This window comes from Girardinichthys multiradiatus, chromosome 2, assembly GCF_021462225.1.
Source record: "Girardinichthys multiradiatus isolate DD_20200921_A chromosome 2, DD_fGirMul_XY1, whole genome shotgun sequence".
Classification (NCBI taxonomy): Eukaryota; Metazoa; Chordata; class Actinopteri; order Cyprinodontiformes; family Goodeidae; genus Girardinichthys; species Girardinichthys multiradiatus.
Window position 1 is genome coordinate 42,875,314 of NC_061795.1, and position 16,845 is coordinate 42,892,158.

At 38.1% G+C, this 16,845-nt stretch overlaps 1 protein-coding gene and 1 long non-coding RNA gene across 2 annotated transcripts; one reads left to right on the forward strand and one right to left on the reverse strand.

Moving 5' to 3' along the window:
• The first annotated feature begins 1,011 nt into the window (after positions 1 to 1,011).
• LOC124860613 lies at positions 1,012 to 6,912 on the forward strand. The gene is made up of 3 exons (XR_007036402.1): positions 1,012 to 1,221; positions 6,287 to 6,614; positions 6,695 to 6,912. It is a non-coding gene; the product is annotated as an uncharacterized LOC124860613 (long non-coding RNA).
• On the reverse strand, positions 2,702 to 3,471 carry LOC124860607 (C-C motif chemokine 4-like). Its single transcript, XM_047354057.1, has 3 exons — positions 3,264 to 3,471; positions 3,058 to 3,181; positions 2,702 to 2,928 (listed from the first exon to the last, which is right to left on the reverse strand). The coding sequence occupies exons 1-3, from the start codon at positions 3,325 to 3,327 to the stop codon at positions 2,820 to 2,822; spliced, it is 297 nt and encodes a 98-aa protein (XP_047210013.1). The 5' UTR covers positions 3,328 to 3,471; the 3' UTR covers positions 2,702 to 2,819.
• Positions 6,913 to 16,845: the final 9,933 nt, after the last annotated feature.

Here is a 16,845-nt window from a genome sequence, read left to right on the forward strand (position 1 = left end):
GTCCCCCAACGCTATCCCCAAGACCTCCGCCTTCTGCTGCCTCATTGCTCTCCTCCATCTCCACACCACACTTCTCTCCACTCACCTCTCCTTTCCTGCATTCCAGAGAAGTCCCCAGTCAGGATCAAGATCAAACTAACCATTTCCATTATTGTATTCAATAAACCTTTCTTGTCTCCTGAGTGTTTGTGTATGTAGGTCAGACGACTAAACAAAATCATGACTTTAAGAGATTTATCTCTTAGTTTTATAAATGACTTTGTTCATATAAGGTTCCCCTAGAATTACTGTTTTAGTTTGTTTTAATTCGAACCTTGAAGATCAGCCTGATTCTTTGTCTTCTGAGTTTTTGCATCTTTTTAGCTGCTTGTGTTTTACTCAACATGCGACACATTCTAGGTCTTGCTATAACTAATGGCCTTTCTACAAAAACTCCCTCAGATGTAGGTTTTTTCTTTTTTTTTTTTTTTTTTACTGTTTTAAGACTTTAAACTTCTGAACCTTCTTAAAATGACTATTTGGAAATTAAAAGTTACATCTGAAGTGACAGATAGTGCTTTTAGTTGATATTCCAACAGATATTTTAACCATCTTAATTGATTTTAGTGTAATTTTGTTAAATCCTGACATGAATACTCCACCAAGACTGAAGACATTCACCACAAATCCAAAACCACTGTGAAGAAATAACATGTTTGAATGAAATGGAGGAAATTTAACTACTTACTAGTTATTCATTTACAATATATCCGTAAAACAGGCAAGAGATTCATGTTTTTCCAATCAAATACTAAAGGATAAAACATTCCAAAGTCCCTGTACTCAGTTTTCACCAGTGTGACAAAACCTATTTCCACGACATCCAATCTGTTCACTGTGTAGAGTTTGCTACTCCCACATCGGAGGTAAAATCTAGAACACAACTTTCAGAGTAGCTCAACATCAGAGCGGAGAGATAAATCAATAATCCTCTCTCGGCTGGTGAGAAGATAAGAGTTTTGACCTGGTTGACACTGAAATGCTCAGCAGACTAATTTCACAACTAAACCTGATAACTTGCTTTTCAGATCCAATACCTGCTTAGCTTTTTAAAAGTTTGAAAACGATTTGCCTGACATTAATTTTTGTCTCCAGAAACGGCTGTTTTCCTTCACCTTTAAGACCACTGCCATCAAGGGCCATCAACCCCTTCTGAGGAGAATTAACCGCCACGATTAACAGGTACTGACTTCTAAGTTACCATTTTTAGTTTTAGAGAAACTTGTTTTAATCAATTATAACAATCATAAGATATCTGAACATTTTTAGTCGGGGTTCAGATCCAGTCGGACAACAAAAACTGCTTTACTGAAATTGTTGACAGGCAACCTGGATCTGAACAAATTATCTGGTATAACTGGACCAAAGTGCAGCTTTGACACATTTGACCAAAGCATTTTAGACTCGTGGTGATCTCCATCAGAATCTCCAGAATTATTTGTAAATGGGACAAATTGTATTAGAAATCTTTGTAAACATGGAAAACTCTGTTTCTAAACCTCATAGTGAGAGATGGCGTTCCACGAGGTTTTTTATTTTCAGTTTACACATGCAGCTCCTGGAAAAGATAATTGAGCGACACTAAATTCATTTTCACTGCCTTGTTGATGACACGCTGCTTTACCTTGTCATGTCTCTTGATTGATCACTGCTGATTACTTCACTTCTAAATGTATTTCTGATAATAACTCATTGATTTCAGTCGGGATTATTTTTAATAATTAGTAATGAGCTTCAGAGAGAAACTTACAGTTAAACTATAAACTCTGCAAATGAAAGCTTCAAGATGAAAGAAAACAATCTTGGAGTTATATTTGACCCTGGTTGGAGTTTATCATCATATTCCAAATGTTGCCAAGAATGGGTTTTATATCCTAAAGAGCTACAGCTGCCATTAACTCCAACCAGTGCTGGACCAGACTTTTCCTGTGATTTTTTGTGCTTCTGCTCCATCTTCTCAAACCCCCCAGTCGGTGGCGGCAGACGGCCGCTTACACTGAGATGCTGGAGGTTTCTTCCTCTAAACGGAGGTTTTCCTTTCCACTGTCGCCACATGCGTCCTCAGAATGAGAGATTAACGGCTTGCTGCAATCAGCTGTCCACTGTTACTACCTGCTTTTACCAACTGACATAATAAACTGAACTTGAATGTGGTGTTTATGTCTAGGATTGAACTGGAATGTATGTAATGGACTTTAAATCTGTTTATATGATTATTATTTTAAGTGTACGACATTTAATTTAAATGCAAATCATTTCTCATTTATTGCTCCCCCTATTGCATACAGTTTGTTTGGTTTCACCATAAAGAATGTTTAAGGTCCTTGGAGAGGTAAAACAGATATGACTTTGTAAATAACCCTATTAAAGTTCCAACACGTTTTAGTCGTCCGAAACTGACTAAAATTTGATCTGTATGTGTCAGCGTCACATTCGGCATTTCCAGGTCATCTATTTACAAACGTGTGTCTGACCATTCACTTTTTGAAGCACAAGATTATGAAATAAAAAACAACAACAACAACCTCCTCTTAAAGCATTTTTTATTAGAATAATAAAACAAATTAAAGCATATTTGCTGCAAATACAAGCATTTCAATTCAATTCAATTCAATTAAAAAATATTTATTAATCCCAAAGGGAAATTAAATGTTGTTGTAGCTCATTATGAAGGTTTCCTCATAGAGCCGTTGTAGATGCTGATGGCTGTGGGCAGGAAGGATCTCCTTAATCTCCTAGGATTTCCATAATGTATTGCCCATTTATATGGTTCAGGATGTTTACTGTTGCTGACTGCTGCCTTCAGGGTTTTGCATTTGATTGTAGGCCTTCAGAACCCACGGTTCACTCTCTCTGAAGCAGATTGATCGTCCCTTTACAGTCTTTACTCTGTAGAACATAGAAAACAAATAAAATCAGGTTTATGCCCGGTCCGCCTGGAGGTCAGTTTCTATAAATCTGTTTTGAAACAAAAGGAACTACAACAAAATCAGCTGTAAGGATAAAAAGCAAACTCACACTAATCCCTTCCTCATGCAGAAGCTGTGGGTCTTTTTAATCTCAGACACGTATTTCTTTGGTATTACAAAAGAGCTAAACTTGTTGCAGCACACAGGACCTGTGTTGTACTGCTGTGCCTGAGCTGTGAGGAAAGCAAAACAAGTCAGTATGAAAATATATTTAAGATGTATTCAAATACATTAAAGGACAAGCAGCCCACTTACGCATGGCATTGCAGCAGCAGGCAATGAGAAGCAGCATTCCTAGAGACAAGCAGAGAGTCTTCATGATGATGTTGGTGAAAGCCGATGATGAATGTGATGATCTTCTGCTTCTTCTCTCTATGACTGTACTGAGAGCTGCGTCTCGTATAAATACTGTTCACAGAGGAACTTAATTTTCTTGCGGTATTGATCTATCCGAGCCAAATTTATCTGCAGGGGAGAAAAAAAAAAAAGTTGTTAACAAAACCATAAAATATTAAAATTTTCCGCAGGGGAGAAAAAGTCAAACCACTGCTGCTCAATCTCATCACGTCACAAGGGACGTTATACTGAAGGGATGGACCACAGATCTTCTGTACCACAGACAACTTTTACTCAGCATTTATTTTTGTGTCTTCCTGGAAATTTTATCTGTAGAGATCAAGTATGACATTGCACCTTCAGTGGTTTAAAACTGGGGTCTTTACACTGGGAACACTCATGTTTAATGAATATTTTCATGTTTTCTGGTGCAATTAGTCTAACATTAGTGAGAAAGTTTAAGTATTTTCTTCATTTTCAAATACATGATCTACATGCAAGATGGTCAAAGGAAAAAGTCAGAAGCAGCATAATGTCTCAAAGCTTCTTTCCTCTCCTTTGTCATTATATGCGGCCTGCAAGTCAAGATCCTGTCTCCAATCACACTTTGGGGCATGCAGACATAACCCCAGAAGGGCCAGGACAAAGACAAAAGCCAGTCTAAGAGATAATTGAAGGATCTTGCAATAAGACAGACTCTCTTGTAACAATTATTTGGCAAGGCAAGTTTATTTATAAAGCACATTTCAGTAGCGAGACAATTCAAAGTGCTGTAGGAAAAGTGCACTGCAGTGGTATTAAGGTAATTAAATAATTAAAGAGGATAAAAAATGAATACTTAAAAAGATGACTATAAAAACAAAATTAAAAACTAGAAAAATTTGCATTTCCTGCGAAAATGCAGTGTGAATGCTGTAAGCTGAATTTTTTAGTTGAAAGCTGGCAGAAACAAGCTGAAATTGACGGCAGAAAATCTGCTGAAATCTGATAAATTAGTAGAAATAGCAGAAACAGCAAAGAAAAACTGTCCTCTGATCTGTTTGAGCAGGATGACTATTAGCTATAAAACAGCTTAACAATGTAAAGTTACCTCAAAACTACTTGTTGAAAGAGCTGTTGAAATGCAAGAACTTTAAAAAAGCAGGAAAGAGCTGCCCATAAATGAGCTGAAAAAACATGGACTGAAGCAAAAATATAGCCTAAGAAGTTGAAGTCAGTGATAAAATATATAAAAAAGGCAGAAAGAAATTCAGAAAAGTATGAAGTAACAACAAATACGCTGAAAAAACACAAAAACAAACAGGAAATTGCCTAAAAAGGCAATGTGTTCTTCAGCTAAGAGAGAAGAGATGAGAAAGAGAAGCTAAAATGTTAACATTAGCATATTGGCTATCACTAGCATGAAGGCTGATATCAATTTACCCCATTTACTATGCAAAAACAATGTATAAGCTAAAATGAGCTAAAATGGTAATGCTAACTACAGCCTATATTCAAAAGTCTATGAAATTGCCTTTTAAATTTAATCACTGTTGTCTAGCTGTTGGAACAGCAGTACATGCTGTTTAAGTACCTGACACAAAATGGCCGCCATGTAGTTGCCTCCTATGAAGATGATCAAAGGGTTAGGGGTCGGGTCAGGTTTGAAAATTGAAGTTCAGAGGCGTCGATTATCAGAATGGGAGCTTCATTAAATTCATGTAACCATGTTTCTGTTAAAAACAGAACATCAAGATCGTGGTCAGTAATGAAGTCATTGATTAAAAATGATTTTCCTGACAGAGATCTAATGTTCAGTAAAGCCAGTTTATTTGACTTAGTTGCTGATATTAACTCTGTGTCTGGTTGTAGACATAGAAAACAAATAAAACTCAATTCAATTCAGTTTATTTATAAAGCGCCAATTCACAACACATGTCGTCTCAAGACACTTCATAACAGTCAGGTTCATACGTTCCAATTAATCCTAATCATTGAACAGTGCAGTCAGATTCAGTTATTTATTCACATTGGATAAAAAGTTTTTCTATCTAAGGAAACCCAGCAGATTGCATCCAGTCAGTGACTTGCAGCATTCCCTCCTCCTGGATGAGCATGTAGAGACAGTGGACAGTCACTGGCGTTGACTTTGCAGCAATCCCTCATACTGAGCATGCATGTAGCAACAGTGGAGAGGAAAAACTCAGTTTTAACAGGAAGAAACCTCCAGCAGAACCAGGCTCAGTGTGAGCGGCCATCTGCTACGACCTACTGGGTTTTAGAGAGAACAGAGCAGAGACACAAAGAGAACAAATCAGGTTTATGCCCAGTCCGCCTGGAAGTCAGCTTCTATAAATCTGTTTTGAAACAAAAGGAACTAAAACGAAACCAGCTGTAAGGAATCCCTTCCTCATGCAGGAGCTGTGGGTCTTTTTAATCTCAGACACGTTTTTCTTTGGTATTACATCAGAGAAGCACCTGTGGTGTACTTTTTAATCAGCACTATTAAAACACTGACAACACTGATACACTGACATCACGTCTGTAATGTATTTTGGTGCCAAACCATTCAGTGATTTATAGACTAACAGAAGTAATTTAAAGTCTATTCTTTGAGATACGAGGAGCCAGTGTAAGAACTTTAGAACTGGGGTGATGTAAATCATTAAAATATGTGGTTTGGTTCTCCTCTGGCCAGTTGGGCCAAATTGTTGCAAAAGAAACGTGTTGCCCTGCCCATTCATAACCACTGACCATCTTCCAGTATGTTTTGTGTCACTCTGAAAAAGATGTATTGTTCTATCCAGAATCAGAGGGATACATTTAATAGGATCTATGGTCCTTTCCAGAAAGACAGAAATGTCAGAAAGAAATGTCAACATTTGTGCTCATAATCAGGACTAACTCAATTGTGTGTCTTGCATTCTTCAAAGTTCTGACACTTACCTTGTTTTTCGTTGTAGGAACCAGTTCTTTTATTTATGCTCAGTTCCTGGCATCCAGTCCTCTTCTACCTTGTTCCCTGCTGCATTGGAAATCCTATCAAGACTCTTCCTTCAAATCTTCTCATTGTTCCTCTGGTTGCCTTCCTGATCTAAGCCATCTGGACTCCTTCAACCAACTTTGCTCAGTCACCCACCTGTCCACCCTCCATTGTTCCTCCATTCCATGATCTCCAACTCTAGATGGAAAATACAAAGGAAACAATAACCCAGTCGCCATTTACCACCACCTGTCAACCTCAGACTGGATATACTCCCCTCCCCTGGAACCTGATCACCAACTCCGACAGTAAGACTCCTTCTCCATCTATTATAAAGCACTTCCTCATTTTCAACCACAGACAATAACCACTTACCTCTCCTCCTCAGGGCAGACCTAGACCTCCACCGTGAACCTGGAAGAATTGTCCTGCTGTGCTAATAAATCTTTTAAACTATAAATCTTTGTGTCCATAATTGTTGCCAGCACAAGAGTCTTGCACTTAACGAACATAAAAAAAAGATCTTAAAGAGCAACAACAACAAAAAAAGAGTTTTTCATCAGTCTGGTGAGTTCCTCCAGGCTTTGGGATTCTGGCAAAAACCACAGTGAGAACCATTATCCATAAATGAACGAAAATGTATAACAGTGGTAAGCCTCCAAAAAGTGTTTATCCAGGAGCTCACAAAAGAACCCACAACAACATCTAAAGCACTACAGGCCTCATTTAAGGCCTTAAATGAGGCCTGTCAGTTCAATAAGAAAGAAGCTTGGGAAAATGGCCTCCATGGGAGAGTTTCAATGTGGAAACCACTACTGACCAAAAAGAACACTGTCTTCCCACTTGTCCAGAAGAAAATCTTGATCTTGAACAAAGAAAACCAGAGGGTATAAATACTGAGGTAGGGTGGCGAATGGACATTGGGAGCTAATCAGCAGAAATCGGGAGCAGCTGGTGGGAGAGAGAATGCAGGGCAACTGAAGGAGGGAGGCTAATTAACACAGAAAAGCGGAGGAACTAGAGAAATACTGGAGGGAATCTAAAATAACTAAATAAGTAAACAATTGGATGAACTAAACATAAACAGTGGGGAAACAGATCTACCGGGACATTCTCTTCAACTGGATCCAAGAGTGTCATAAGATCACGCGATCATATGCACAAGTTAAGTATGAGTGAATAACTGTTTGTGTACCCAGTATTAATTCATAAAAACGGGAATTAAGGTACACGTCTGGCTTGACTTTCTCTCTCTGAGGCCTGCAGAAGCAAACTGTCCCAGAGAAGTTCCCTACAGAGAAGCAGTCTCTACGAAGACGAGCGGAGCGTTCTCCCAGTCTGGAAGGAAGACAGCAGAGACCCCATCACCGTATTAACGTGCAGTGTGGTTGGCGGACAGAACAGGCCGTCTTTCATCCTCAGCCACGGAGGTTAGCTAGAAGCTAACCGTTTGTTCACAGACTGGCCGACAGAACAGCCGCCACTCCCACAGCTAAGGAGGTTAGCTGTAGTTAACCATTTAAAGACTGTGGACGTTTCTTCAAACTTCTCCACCTCGGACAAAGTTCCTCACCACAGGTTTTGAGGTTAAGTGTTTGTGTAGTATAACATAGAAGTTATTTAGATTGAAATGATCTAAACGTTTTTCATTTTATGAAGTTTGGTTTTGTTTGTGTTGAACTCAGCTATCTTGGTGCTAGCAGACTATCTGCAGCACACGTGCTCAGGTTGTGTTCTGTGTATGTTTCTAAAGTTAAGACAAACTTTATTAAAGGGTGATTTTAAACAGAAGATTGATCATAACGCGCCGTCCGTGCTTATGCATTCTAACCCTTCTATTAACGGTATTTTTAAAGGTGTGTGTTTGAGTCTGGTGCTAAGCTATTAGCCTCCTTTGTTAGCTTAACTGCTAACAGCTAAGGACATGTGATTGCTGCTAAATATTTACCCAGAAAGGTTTAATTTTCAGTCCAGTAAATAATGTGTCCCTAACATTATTTTACTAAATTTGATAACTAAGTAAACACCATTAAGCCCAATTTCTCCAGAAAGATTTGGCTCTTTCCAAAATATTCCCTTAATAATATTTCTTCAAATATTATTTAAATAAATAAAGGCAGCTAATGAGACACCGTTGAGAATTCATCCAGAAGGTTGGTTTTATTCAGCAGATCATTCTTAAAACATTATTTTGTTAAAATATTTTATCTGATCTTGCATTGTGAAGGGTTGTCTAAAGTTTGCTGATTATTGCCTAAGTTAGTTCCAAGATTAACTTAACTTCACTTCCAGGATCTTCCAAGATAATCCTTGGTTCTCAAACATAAACATTGCATGGTAATGTTGCATCACTCATTTTGGTCATGATTTCCAATCATCTTTAATCAACTTGTTTATATTGTACATAGCCCATTAGTCTTCCCTATTCTTTAATTCTGCTTGGTAGTTTAGTTGGATTGTTTTAGCATAGTAAAGAGTTTGTTGATTGAAATGTTTGACTTTGAGTTTACTTATTTTTGTTAATAAATTCTTGTATTTTAAGAAATTGTGTGAATTCATTCCATATATGTGCAGAGTTTATGCTGTTCAATGATGTCAGAGCTCGTCTCACACCTTTCTATTTTGTCCTAATACCATCGCCTTACTGGGCTGGTATTCACAGGACAACCCTTAACAGACCTAAATATTATTTGATAAAATATTAAAATATTAATATTAAATAATATTCTCATATTCATAATCCCAACAGAGATAGATAGATAGACATTTTCATGATTTCATTTACTAAGAAATTTAGCCCCATCATGTCACCACGTTCAGCCTTTGTTCCATTAAACTTTAACACATTCTCCCACAAGGTGAAAGAAAATGTTAGCCAGGCCTGTATTGTTTTCTGTGGATGAATGGTGTGGTTATTGCAGCCCTTTTCAGAAACCAGAGTTGATTTTGTGCGGCTGGTGACCACGATTTAAGAATAGTGCAAACTTCCCCCACCAGCATGTGGTTACAGTGCATCAGCTATAAACCTTTTTGTAATAAAACAAAAATTTTTGGAGAAGAGTTACCTGTGTCATATTCTTGTTTTATTGTTTGTTTGTTTTGTCAAGGTAAATTGAATTATGAATGGTTCCAAATACTAGTGGGTTTTGACCGATAAACCTTTATGTAAATTCAAACGTATTACTCCCTCATAGACTCCAGCCAGTTAGAACTGTAATATACACATACATCTAATATTTAGCTTTTCAAGTTTGGAGAAATATGATCTCTTTTTTTAATTTTCATCAGAACTCTTGCTGCAGCATTTTGAATCAGCTAAAGGCTTGTAATTGCATTTTGTGGACATCCTGATAGTAAAGAATTACAATAGTCCAGCCTTGAAGTAACACGCATGGACTAGTTTTTCAGCGTCACTCCTGGACAGGGTATTTCTAATTTTGGCAATGTTCTGGAGGTGAAAGAAGGAAATCCTAGAAACCTGTTTAATATGGACTTTAAATGACATATCCTGGTCCAAAATAACACAAAGGTTTTTTACTTTATTATCGGAGGTCAATTTAATGCCATCCAGGTTAAGTGATTGACTAAGCAGTTTCTTTTTTAAAGACTCCGGCCCAAAAACGACAACTTCTGTCTTGCCTGAATTTAGAAGCAGAAAATTTAAAGTCATCCAAGTTTTTATGTCTTCAAGACATGTTTGTAGTCTATGTAACTGGTTGGACTCATCAGGATTTATGGATAAATAAAGCTGAGTATCATCAGCGTAACAGTGAAAATTTATTCTATGCTGCCTGATAATTTTATCTATTGGAAGCATATATATCTAGTAAAGAGAATTGGCTCAAGCACTGAACTCTGTGGTACTCCACAATTAACCCTGGAGTTTAAAGATGATTTATCATTTACATGAACAAACTGGAATCTGTCAGACAAATAAGATTTAAACCAGCCTAGCGCTGTTCCCCTGATCCCTACAGCATATTCCAGCCTTTCTAAGAGAATATTGTGATCGACTGTATCAAATGCAGCACTGAGATCTAACAGAATCAGTACAGACACAAGTCCATTATCTGAGGCCATAAGAATATCATTAGTGACTTTCACCAGAGCTGTTTCATTTCTATGATGAGCTCTGAAGCCTGACTGAAACTCTTCAAACAGGTCATTGCTGTGTAAATGCTCACACATCTGATTAGCAAATATTCTCTCAAGAATTTTAGATAAGAATGGAAGATTGAATATAGGTCTGTAATTTTTCAAGTCATCTCGATCAAGCGAAGGTTTCTTAAGCAAAGGTTTAATTACAGCTACCTTAAAAGCTTGTGGTACATATCCATTTATTAAAGATAAATTAATCATATCTAAAATGGGGCTGGTAATCAGAGGGAACATTTCCTTAAATAATTTGGTCGGGATTGTGTCGGGTTTTGAGGTTTAGAGTGACCAAAGCACAGGCAAGAGCTCGGCAGCTGCATGTTTAAAGGAGTCTTCTTCTTTTATTCAAAGATAAGTTCAAAAGGTTTTCCAAACGTAGCAAGAACATAGCAAAAATCACTGCAGGTACAAAAACACAGGTAGAAATTCCAAAAACTTACGGAGTTGGCTCTGCAGGAACATAGTAGTCAAAGCTTTAGATGAGGATAGGTCAATGAACCAAGGAACCAGCGAAGAACAAACAAAAACAGAGAGCTTATGAGCAGAGGGAAGTGTAGTATGGACCAATGAGATACTGAGGCAGGTAATCAGATGAGAATGGAAATCCGGTGTGGACCAGGCTATAAAGAACTGAGGAAATCTGGATGGTTGCTAAAGTGACCGAACTAGAATACAAAGGGAACATGTGGGAAGCTAGGCAATAACATAACCAAAGGAACCTGAATACAAAAACAAAACTATAAATATCAAAACTCAGGGAAACAGAACTAAGCAAAACTATAGATGAAGATAATAAACCAAAAGAGACATAAGAACCTAGAATAATCATTCACTAAAGTAAACGGAGAAACAAGAAACAGCCCTGCTACTGAACCAGCATCTTCCAAATGCCGCAGAGCTCCACCACCTCCTAATCTCCTCCTAATCAGGACCTTCAAATCACTTCTCTGTGATACAGTCTGGGCCCCAGTGGTAACTCCATCAGAAATGAACATGTCAAGGAAAAACTTGGGCCCCTAATAGGAGATAGTTGTAAAATCTCTGTGCTTATACGTGACAGAAAGAGCAAAGCCAAGAGGATAAGAGACAGTAATAAACAATTAAAAAAAGCCATAAACTGTCAGGTACAACCAGACACAGAGTTAATATCAACAACTAAGTCATATAAACTGGCTTTATTGAACATTAGATCTCTATCAGGAAAATCATTTTTAATCAATGACTTCATTACTGACCACGATCTTGATGTTATGTTTTTAACAGAAACATGGTTACATGAATTTAATGAAGCTCCCATTCTGATAGAGTCGACACCTCCGAACTACAATTTTCTTTGTGAGAGCAGACAGCAAAGAAAAGGTGGAGGGGTGGCCACTTTGTTTAAAGATTTATTAGAGTGTAAAAAAGTATTTCTGGGCAAATTTGACTCTTTTGAATACTTGGCTCTCCAGGTAAAGAGCCCGGTCCGAACAATGTTCTTGAATATTTACAGGCCTCCTAAGTCCAAAACAAACTTTTTCAGTGATTTTAATGAGCTTTTATCTTTGATATGTGTTGATTATGACTGTTTAATTATTGTGGGAGACTTCAACATTCACATGGACAATCCTGAAGACAGAAGTGCAATAGATCTATGTGACATTCTTAGAAATTTTGGTTTGACTCAACATGTTAAACAGCAAACGCACAAACAGGGACATATTTTGGACTTGATCATCAATAAGGGTCTAAACATTTCCAAGGTGTCTGTAACTGATGTTGCTCTATCTGACCACTTTTCTGTTATTTTTGAAAGCATCATCTCCAATGACTCAGTTTGCCAAAGAGACATGATAAGAAAACGCATCTTTAAGGACGGTGCTGCTGAAACCTTTAACCAGATTTACTCTTCTACCTCCACTTTGCCCTGTAACACTGTAGATGAGCTGGTAGAAAACTTTCATTCTAAAATCTCGGACATCATTGATTCAATTGCTCCAATTAAAGTGAAAGTTGTTTCTGGGAAGAAAATGTCTCCATGGAGAAGTGCTTCACCAGTCAGAAGTGAAAATAAGGAGTGTCAAAAAGCTGAACACAGGTGGAGAAAGACTGGACTCCAGGTTCACTATATTATCTATAAAGAGAGACTATACAGATATAACCTACAACTGAAAAATGCAAGGGAATCTTTCTTTTCTGAGATCATCAGCAAAAACATTAACAATGTTCGTGCATTATTTGCCACGGTCGACATGTTAACAAACCCTCCTGTAACTGTAGCATCTGAACTCCACTCTAACAGGGCCTGCAATGAATTTGCTAACTTCTTTATTGAAAAAAAACCAAAAGATCAGAGGGGCAGTCAGCACATCCACATCAACTCCAGTACCAATGTTGTCTCCAACTAGACCTGATTTTGACAAAATTTCCCAATTTCACCAAATAAACTACAAAAAGAAATAGTACACCAACTAAGCTCTTCTTCCTGCTGTCTCGATCTTTTACTCACAGCTTTCATTAAGAAAGCTTTGCCTGTAATAACATCTGAATTAACACAAATAATAAACACGTCCCTTTTGTCAGGTGTTTTTCCCCCAGGCCCTAAAAACAGCAATTATCAAACCTCTATTGAAAAAGAGCAACTTGGACAAGCTGCTACTACCGAACTACAGGCCTATATCAAACCTCCTTCGATGTCTTCCAGTCAGGCTTCCTGCTCACCACAGTACAGAGACTGCTCTTGTCAAGGTGTTCAACGACATCCATATCAATGCAGGCTGTGGAAGAACCACAGTGCTGGTATTACTGGACCTTAGTGCAGCATTCAGCACTGTTGATCACTCCATTTTATTAGAGCGCCACAAAAACTGGGTCGGCCTTTCTGGTACAGCACTCAACTGGTTTAAATCCTACTTGAAGGACAGGTACTTTTTTGTGTCAGTAGGTAACTTTACATCAGTAACCACAAAGATCACATGTGGCGTTCCCCAAGGGTCCATCTTAGGGCCCCTCCTATTCAATATCTACATGCTCCCCCTAACTCAGACTTTAATAAACAACAACATAAGTTATCATAACTATGCAGATGACACACAGCTATACGTTTCGATGTCACCAGGTGACTATGAACCCATTCAAGCGCTGGGTAAATGCTTAGAAGAAATCAAAGCATGGATGGGCCAAAATTTTCTTCAGCTGAATCAAAACAAAACTGAAGTAATAATCTTTGGACCAAAGGAAGAGCGTTTAAAAGTTAGCACACAGCTTCAGTTAATACAGCTAGAAATCACCAGTCAGGCTCGAAACCTGGGTGTAGTGATGGACTCAGACCTGAACTTTCAGAGGCACATAAAGACAGTAACAAGGTCAGCCTTCTATCACCTAAAGAACATCTCCAGGATTAAAGCACTAAGGTCTCAGCACGACCTTTAGTAGAATTGATTACTGCAATGGTGTCTTCACAGGTCTGCCTAAAAGGTTTATCAGACAGCTGCAGTTGATCCAGAACGCTGCTGCCCGCGTCCTCACTAGAACTAAGAAAGTGGAGCACATCACCCCGGTTCTAAAGTCCCTACACTGGCTCCCCGTATCTCAAAGAATAGACTTTAAAATACTTCTGATAGTCTATAAATCACTAAATGGCTTAACCCCAAAATACATTACAGACTTGTTGTCAGTGTATCAACCAGCCAGACCTCTCAGGTCTTCTGACTCAAATCTACTCTGCATACCCAGAACCAGAACCAAAGATGGAGAAGCAACTTTTAGTTCTTATGCTCCACTAATCTGGAATAAATTCCCAGAAAACTGTAAAAGCGCCGAAACCCTAAATTGCTTTAAATCAAGATTAAAAACCTATTTGTTTAGAGTGGCCTTTGACTGTGCCATCTAAACATTATTAGTTACGTTTTCTGTCCAATTTTCCATTTGTTTTCTTATCCATCTGTTAGGTTTAAACCCCAACACTCATTACAACATCTGCACAAAGAAAGACACAGAGAAGTTAGTTTGTTTTAACTTGCAAGGAGAGTGTCCCGGAGACTGTCTCAGTTACAATCCTCCAAACACACTCTGAAGACAGTCTCCGCTCTTCATGCTTTTATTGGATAAGGAACGCCCTAGTTACATGAAGTTTCAACTGCTGAGGGAGCTTATCTTTATGTGAGAACAGACTGTTTTCACATCCTGTGCTCATGTTGCAACATCATATTCCTCTATGCATAAGGAGATAACAACCATTCTCAATCAATAATATAAACAGCACATCTAGATAGTAAATAAGTAATGTAGAATGAAAACTGAATAATGTATGTACATTTATCTAACATTTCCCTCCTGTTTATTCAGTTTAGCATTATATCAATTTTAAACATCATTCAGTGACTACTTCTTTTCAGATTTTCAGTCATGAAATCATTGCAATGCATAAAAAGTTACACTCAGAGGACCTCCCTAATAACCATCAGGGTCTGGATACAAGTCTGGAAAATGCAGAGACGTCTCTTCGTTGCTTGTCTCATCAGGGTCTTCATCTGAGTCCTCGTCTGGTCTTATAAGGGCATACATCTCTGAGAGCTCTGTTTTAACTGGTTGTATAGCAGAGGTGATTATTCGAGAACACAAGGCTCTTATACAAGGAATACAACAACATCCACATAAGGTGAGAATAGCTGCAAACACAGCAATAGACATTAATATAGAAAACACTAGTTGTTTATATTTTCCAAACATTTCCCCAAAACCATTCCACATTGAGGTGTCAACTCCAGAATGGTCTTTCATTTTGTCGTTGAGTGATCTAAGGCCTTCCAACGCTTTAGTCAGGCTTCCATCAGCTGCGGTGTTATTTGGTATAAAAGTGCAACACTGACCACCAAATATGGAACAAACACCTCCTTTCTCAGCTAAGAGCATGTCAACGGCAATTCTATTTTGGAAAGCCATAAGTGAGGTAGCTGACAGTTGTTCATGGATAGCGGAGAAACCTTCTTCAGTTTTGTTTCCTAATCTCTGCACATTATAATGGATGTAGTTGATTCTGTCTACATTTTTATTGATTGTACACCACCAACATATGGTGGATTCAAAGCCTGCTGCTACTTGATCTGCTAATTTATATTCATCAGGGACCCCTCTTGGTATTCCTATGCTGTCTATGTAAGTAGGGTCATCTTGATTGTTTCATACCACTACAATCTAGATACCAGTCATACCCATCCCAGCTGTTTGCCCCATAGCCCCCTATTTGCAAGTTTCGATCAAAAGTGAACACAGTCTGTGTTCTGTTAGTTTGATAGCAGAAATACAGTTCTTTTGTTCTACTGCTATCCCCATCTGTAGTATTACAGGTTTTTTTTTAATATTTCATGTTGGATTTTGGATCGATTAGGATTATAGTACCCTGCTCTTCTTTTTTGCATTTTGTGATTTCTTTCCCATATTAACAGGGCACTTACAACTATGATTGAGATGATGCTCCCTATTATCAATATCTTTTTGTGTGTAGGGGTGAACATCTTTCTGTAGATTGGAGCCCTTCCTAAAAACCTGTAGCAGAGCTGTGGACAATCTTCACCGGTTTGAGACAACTGCAAACTATAATTGCAGCCCCCTTTGTAGCCGGACTACCTCTGAAGGTCAGATGAAGAGCTACAATGCTACAACAGATACCACAATGCTATTACTACAACACAAACAATGATAGTTAGGGTAAACACTGCTATTGAGAAATTTATTTTAGTCATGTTCTATTATTCTTTTACAATGTGTTAGATGGATCCATGAGTTCCTTTCTGCAATCTTAATCGCAGTTCCAGTAGTCAACAACACCTGATAGGGCCCTTCCCACTTAGGTGAATGCCAATGCTTCTTTTTTATTCTTTTTATCAGGACCCAGTCACCTGGTTCAACTAACGGTATTCCCTGCGTAGACACAGAAGTTTCATCATCATTAGTTTTCTCATTGTTTTGCTGTCTTTGTTGTAACATCCTTCTCATTTAATCTGCCAGTGTGCTTTCATCATCTGTTTCCCACATATTTTTAAAATATGGCAGTCTGTAAGGTCTCCCAAACACAGTTTCATATGGTGTTAATCCATCTGAGCTAGTTATGTTGATATAGAGTTTTACTAAATCCATGCATTTAGTCCATGGTCTTCCAGTTTCTTCCATGCATTTTCTTAACCTGTTCTTTATAGTCCCATTCATTCTTTCTACTAGCCCAGCGCTTTGTGGATGATAAGCACAGTGGTGTTTTAGGTCTATGTGGAAGGCTTGTCTTATTCTGTTAATGATTTGATTAACAAAGTGTGTACCGTTGTCACTATAGATTTTCTCTGGAATACCATACCTTGGTATTATGTCTTTGCATAAGGCTTTTGCCACTGTTAATGCATCTGGTGTTTT